At 51.5% G+C, this 7,154-nt stretch overlaps 1 protein-coding gene across 1 annotated transcript; it reads right to left on the bottom strand.

The window, feature by feature from the left end:
• Positions 1 to 3,271: 3,271 nt before the first annotated feature.
• LOC112638315 (matrix metalloproteinase-24-like) lies at positions 3,272 to 4,936 on the bottom strand. The gene has a single exon (XM_025409815.1). It carries the CDS (start codon positions 4,934 to 4,936, stop codon positions 3,272 to 3,274), a length of 1,665 nt encoding a protein of 554 aa, XP_025265600.1.
• Between the last annotated feature and the right edge of the window lie 2,218 nt (positions 4,937 to 7,154).

Genomic DNA, 7,154 nt, shown 5'->3' with positions numbered 1-7,154 from the left:
TTGATGAGCTTCGATACGAACTCGACGGAGTAGAGATTGATCGCAGAAATGTTGGAATAACATCGACGCTCAAAAATTATGTCTCTCTAACGCACCAGAAAAGTATAAACTTGAAGAATGCATCGTGGGATTTGACGTACAACGGTGACAAAAATTATTTCAACTTTTGCGTGCCGCTCAACATGTTGCTGGGATTTTGCGAAGATTATAAACGCGTTGTGATTAACGCTCGTCACAAATTGATTTTGATACGTTCGCGCAACGATAATAATTGTCTATTCGGACATCCGTCGTCGGAAGCTGAGATTGAATTACTCAAGATACAGTGGCGTATACCTCATGTAATATTGAACGAGATTAATAAATTATCAATGTTGCGAATGTTGGAAAGCGGACGATATTTGAACATGAGTTTCCGATCTTGGGATTTATACGAATTTCCTCTGTTACATAGCACGACCAAACATTCGTGGACCGTGAAAGCCGCCTCCCAGCTAGAGAAACCGCGATACGTGAACTTTGCACTACAAACTAGTAAAAAGAATTCGGTATCACAAGATGTTACATTGTTCGATAACTGCAAATTGACCAACGTTAAACTCTATTTAAACTCGGAATTTTATCCCTACGATGATTTAAATTTAGATTTTGAAAAAAATAGATTCGCCGTCCTATTCGACATGTACTCTCGTTTTCGCAAATCGTATTACGGATGCGATAATAGCACCGCGCTATTAACCATTCCAAAATTTCTACATTGCGGTCCTCTAGCGGTCATTGATTGCTCGCGACAAAACGAGTCTGTCAAAACTCCTACCGTGGATGTGAGAATAGAGTTTGAGTGCAGGGAAAATATACCTGCGAATACTACCGCCTATTGTCTCATCTTGCACGATCGGGTTGTCGAATATAATCCATTGACTAATGTAGTCCGCAAAATTACTTAGGTCGGCAAATATCCCCTCCATTGCATATGAAGAAAAATATAAAAGATTGAGATGTTTGATGATTGGCATCAGTCTGCGATCGGATCTTATCATCATGGCTGCGCGAACGTTTGTGGATCTGCAAGGATTTATCGTTGGGAAAAATTTTGTCGTGAAGGAAGCTGCGGTTTTGAGAAATGGATCCGTACTTTCTCATTACATTTTTACATGCCCGGTACCATGGTACATGCTCACAAAATCTGAGAGATGCCAGGTTTTATGAGTAGGGAGAATATACCGGTTCTAATCCACTTTTTCCACGGATGCGAGAGAGGTCTTGTAGAGCGAGAGAGATAGAATGATATCTGAGGGGCAGGGTGACGGCGGCGCGAGTGAGCAGGGGGGGTAGGTAGGGCGAGGGGAGCCGCTCGCCGTCGGGTAGGTAAACGGAGGGTCGCGACGTCACGCGGCGGGGGTGGGCGAGGGGGCGGCGGAGGACGGCGAGGGGGCGGCGGGGCGAGGGGGGAGCGGACGGCGGGTCGCGACGTCACGCGGAGGGTAGGGCGAGGGGGCGGCGGGGGCGAGGGGGAGCGCGGTTCGGTTTGGCAGCGAGGGAGAGGGGGGGAGAGAGCGCGCGTCCCTGGTTACGGCGGGCGCGCGTCCCTGGTTACGACGCGTCGGAGCGTCTCTGGACGCGGCGCGCTAGGCGCGCGCGATAAGCGGCGATCGCCCCGGCGTCGGGCGCGTCGCGCGAGATAAGGTCGGCGTTGATAATAGAGCGGAGCGGACGCGCTCTACGCAGGCCTGGAAGAGAAACGACGTAAGATTTATATAACGTACGATTTTTACAAAATATTATTTTATACGATGTATAATGTACGATGTATATTAGATTTATTTCGAGGAGGAGGAGGGAATTCTTCGCGAAGTGAGGAGAGACAAGGGCGACGTAAATCTAGAAGAGAAAGATAATAAATTACGTGTACAATTTATTTATTTAGTTATTCGTTTATTTATTATGTCGCGAAGTTACACGCGTAGATACATGTGTACGTCGGGAATAACATCGGTACTCGCGATCGTTTCGCCTTACAAATTGTGATAGAGTCCGAACAGCAGAGCGTGCAACTCGCAGTCGATCAGATCGTTCGCGTTGAAGTGCTCGTGCCGGCGAATCGCTTCGGGAATATCGCCTGGGTGGTCGGTCTCCGTCGCGATATCTAGAAAACGCGATAACTTGGCGTCCACGGTCTCGAGTACGCCGGTCAACGACGCGATGATGCGATTGACGCACAGCTCGAGAACGAACAGCGCCTTCACGGTGGATTGCGACAGAGCGATGCGATTCTTCGGCGTCTCGAAGCGCAGAGTCTTCAGATTGTTTATCTTGCCGAATTGAAGCGTCACGGTTCCGACGATTATGGACGTCGGAGGGCGCGCGACAGCCTCGTCCAATTCGTTCTCGAAATACGGCAGTATATCGTTGCGCAGAGCGAGCAGATCCTTCCACATGTCGGGCGTCAGAGATATCTCCTTTCCGTTGCAGTCTCCTAGGACGATGTCGACTCGAGATTCGCGTTTCACGGCTACGGCGATGTCGATATATTTGTACGCCGTCTTGGTCAGAGGATATCGTCTTCCTAGTATTCGAATCGGATGTCTCGCGAAATTGATCTCGTGTTTGAACAGCCAGTTTCTATTCCATCTGTAAAAAGAAAAGACGACGTTATTACGCGGAAATAGCCGATCGAGGCGGAGATCGAGAGCGCTCGGGCGAGGTGACTCGCGCGTACTCACTCGTCCTCGGTGTACAGTCGTGCTTTCTTGATCACGGGCGGAGTGTCGGAACGATCGCGGGTGGTATCCTCGTCCTTGGCGGACGCCGCGTAATCGTCTCGACGATTAGACAGGACGACGAAGGGGCCCGTCATCGGCGGCGCCGACGGAGTCGCGGGCGTCGCGGACGAGTCCCCGAACACTCTGCGGTACTCCTGTCCTAGTCCGGCAAACATGATCGGTCTCGCGAACAGCTTCGCGAACAGTCTCGCGAAGGCTTCGATGTTCGTAGGAAGACACAGCGGTGGCGACGGCGTCGTAGGGAGATTCGTCGTAGATGTCCGTTGAGAATCGAACGCGCGTTAATCGCGAGTATCGTTGGAAATGTCGCGCGCAACGATTGAGACGCGTCTTATATATACGATGCGATCTCGATCGTCGTCGCGAAATCTTTATTCTCGACGCGCGCGTTAATTAATGCAGCGGAAGAACGGGTAGCGGTTTAGAACAGCGGTTTAAAACAGCATATTAAATGTAATCTTAACGTTAGGTTTCAGGATTTCCTGATCTTAGTCATCGTCATCGTCGTCGCCGTTGCGCGGTCTTTCGAAGGACGCGTATTCCAGGCGATACAGCTTGGAGACGAGTTCGCTCAATCGATGCAGAATGCCATCGGCTGGGCATTCTATTCCCAGTATGCTAAGATCGAAGGGACCGGCCGAGATTATCGCGTCGAGGAACTCGCTGTACGCGTAATAGTCGCGTTTCTTCAGAAAATAGAGATTACCGTCGATGTGACGGAAGGCGGCCGTTATCGCGGGTGGTATCCCGGAAAACGTGTCCCGCAGAGCGCCGTGCCTCGCGACGGTCATCGCGCAGTCGTTCATCTCGGCTATCTTATCGTCGTTGTATATGACGTAACTGCGCCCGGCGTGCGTGTTTATCGCGGCGTTTATCCTAGCGTCGCGGGGAAATCCGACGTATTCGACGGATCTAGGCCATCCCGCTTTAAGATGAAAATTCGAATCGGCGAGGTAGACGTAGTCGCCGACGAATATCGCGATATCGCCCGACGGTCTCTGATACACGGCCGATACGCGAGTGAGATTGCGGAGGAGGAATTTAAAGTAGTCGGCGAACGAGAAGGGCGCTCCGTAGCGTCTCTCCCTCATATCGACGGGCCACACGTTGCGTTTACGCGCGACGTACAGGCGACGATTCATGATTAGCGCTCCGTCTACGCGCTTCAAGGCGCATAGATCCGTGGTATCGGAGGGAACGAGCGGCGGCTCGACCGTTCTCGCGGTCGTCGGCTGAGCCGCGGCCGCCGTCGTCGTCCTCGAGGCCGTCGTCGTCGTCGCGATCGTCGCCGCGGTCGTCGGTCGAGTGACGTCGACGATCCTAGGAGTCGTCGTCTCTCTCGATCCGTAGAGATTTCGCACGTTTACGACGTCCTCTACGCTCAGCCTTAGCGGATATCGCCTTTCCTCCGAAGGCGTGTACGCGTACATGACCGAGTCATCCCTCGTACTGTGAGTCAGACCCAGAGTGTGACCGATCTCGTGCGTCAGCGTCTGAAGGAGATACAGCCTGTCCGACGAGGGCTTGGTCAGCGTAATGTGCCACGGCTCCGTCTCGTCGACGTGCACCTCGGTCACCTGATCGGGCTCTCCCGTCGGAAAGAACGCGTGAGCGACGACCGATCCCGGTCTCGCGAACGGCGACGGGCACGAGCCCCCGTTGTCGCTGTTTTCGTACGCGTGAGCGCCGGATTGATAGGATATCAGTATATCGGGGCGCAGCGAGTCGCGCGAGAACGTCAGAGCGGATTGCTCGGACCACAGAGAGAACGCGCTCTGAGTCGTGCGCAGAGTATCTCTGTTCGCTAGTTTGAAGTTCCACGTGACATGCGCCCTCGGCCACTTTCTCGTCAACGGGCTGTAGGCGCGAATGTCGGCGACGCCGCATCGCGGCCTGCGCATGACGCGAATCGTTTCCACGGTCAGAATGCCGTTTCCCGGCAGACCGTAGTATTCCTGAAACAACGACAGCGCTTCGCTCAGGGCGGTCGCGTTGTCCAGTAGCGACGACTGCTGATGATTCTCCTCGTTCTCCAGAAAGCCGTAGGTTCGAAGATAACGGGACGCCTCCGCGACGTCATCGTGGGTCGACGTCGCCGCGACGGCCGCGAGCAGGGATATCGTCAGCGCAAGCGATAACGCGACGCGCGTCATGGCTCGTGCGAGACGCGCGAGGGTCGGGACGGTGGCGAACTATCGCGCGCGCGTCCTTCGGCGATGCATCGTCGTTCTCCGGAACGCGAGTACGAGGGAGAAGGAGGAGGCGAGGAGAGGGGAGGGTACGTACGCTCGGACACGCGAGAAGGATGATCGAGAGAGCGAACCTTTTTTTAAAAAAAGAAAAAAAGAAACAAACGATGACAAAAAAATAGAAAAGGGATAGGAAGGATACTCTAGGACGCGCTAGAGAGGTGATCGAAAAGAAACGACTCTTTATTCGTATAAAAAATGATTTTTTTTTATTCGTACAAAAAATTATTCCTCATTCGTACAAAAAAAAAATACGCGCGATCTACGATTTACAAAGATATCGGTTAGATGCGCGCCTTGTCGTGTCTTCTGCTTCTTTTTATACATGTTTGTTTGGACATAAAATCGAACCATTTGACGTGATATCGAAGCACGCGATACGCGCGTGTATATTAGTCTCGCGATACTTGTCGGAGGACAAGGAGGAGGTGAATGTAGCGTATCGTTCGAGTAAGAGGTGTTTATATAAATGCCGACAGGGTTATAACGTTTAATATAACGCTTAGTATAACGCTTAGCATAACGCTTAGTATAACGTTTAACATAATGAAGTAATTACACGGCCTATACGCGAGCTTGTGGGGGAGGAACTTGAAGTAGTCGGCGAACCTTATGTTCCGAGAGAACGCGGAGGGTCTTCGAGTTCTCCTCCCTCCTTGCTGATCGCGCGACTATCGACGATGGATGCGACACGACGATTACGATGCACCATTGTTAAACATATACGATTGAAATGTACGACTATTATATACGGGGTGGACCCATTTTAAGCGATCCACTCGAATATCTCTTAAGGAAAGCCTGCGAGCAAAAATGACCTCGGTAAAAGTTGTATATACGAACGATATACGAGCGACCTGTGAGAACGACCTGTGAACCGATGTATACGAGCGACCTGTGAGAACGACCGAGAACGACCTGTGAACCGATGTATACGAGCGATCTGTGAGAACGACCGAGAACGACCTGCGAACCGATACGGAGTGCAAAGAGCTACTTCTTAATGCTCTCGGGAACGACGTAAATAAACGGTCTTACAAAAACATGCCCGTTTAAGTTCATATCGAACGACCATTTAAAAATAAAGTAGCTGCAAAAACATGATTTACGAATGAACGTATCGCGATCTCGAGCCTCGCGCTTACCCGTATAACCGCGCCCGAACGAGGCGAAACGATCGCGGGGTTCATTCGTGAATGAACCGTAAGCGAACCGTAAGAACCGTAAGAACCGTAAGAACCGTAAGAATCGTAAGAACCATAGGAACCATAGGAACCATAAGAACCATAAGAACCATAAGAACCATAAGAACCACAAGTGAACCATAAGCGAACCGTAAATGACCTAGGAATCGACCATAAATGACCCATAAATACCCCTGTAAGAGGGAGTATACGAGTATGAATTACGACTGCAATCACAACGACGACGACGACGACGACGACGAATCTCTCCCGCGAGTCGATCATAAATACCTCCCCGGCATAATGGAGCATATGAATATGGGGGAGACAAAATTACGACTGCGATCACGACGACGACGAATCTCTCGCGAAGACGCGGTGAGTCCGATCGACGAAATGAGCTCAGTTCGCGCGAGCGACGATGAGTTTCGACGCGAACGAAGATCAATCTTAAGGGATAACTTTGCATGCGATAGTAGTCTACTTCAATAATGCATAGTCTTCGACTCCGTCCTTCGGCGCCGTTCTTCGACGTCGTCCTTCGACGCCGTCCTTCGACGCCGTCCTCCGACACCGTCCTTCGACGAGACGTCGAGATCGACGAGACGTCTGAAATACGTAAAGCTGCGTATTAATGATAATAATACGTATGGAGAGACGCGAAAGGAAAGAACGGCGCGTTATACCAGAAGAGATCGGTACCTCGGTTAAAATCCTTCGTCCTCCGTACGGACGGAGCTCGTTTCCTCGAGCGAGCTCGCGTCGCAGTACCATATCTCCACGGGGGAATCGTCGTCACAGAAATCCTCGGTTTTAAACGCGCGATCCGAGACGAGCGGCTCCATGTCGAACAATCTTCTCAGTCGAAAGATGTTGGCGTAGATATCAGGGGAGCGCCTCTCCCATTCTCTATAGGACGGCCGGTCGCACCATAAGGA

The sequence above is a fragment of the Camponotus floridanus genome, unplaced genomic scaffold, assembly GCF_003227725.1.
Source record: "Camponotus floridanus strain SB8 unplaced genomic scaffold, Cflo_v7.5 scaffold285, whole genome shotgun sequence".
In the NCBI taxonomy this organism is placed as follows: domain Eukaryota; kingdom Metazoa; phylum Arthropoda; class Insecta; order Hymenoptera; family Formicidae; genus Camponotus; species Camponotus floridanus.
Note: the sequence above shows the minus strand (reverse complement) of the source record. Positions and strands in the feature narration are given on the sequence as shown.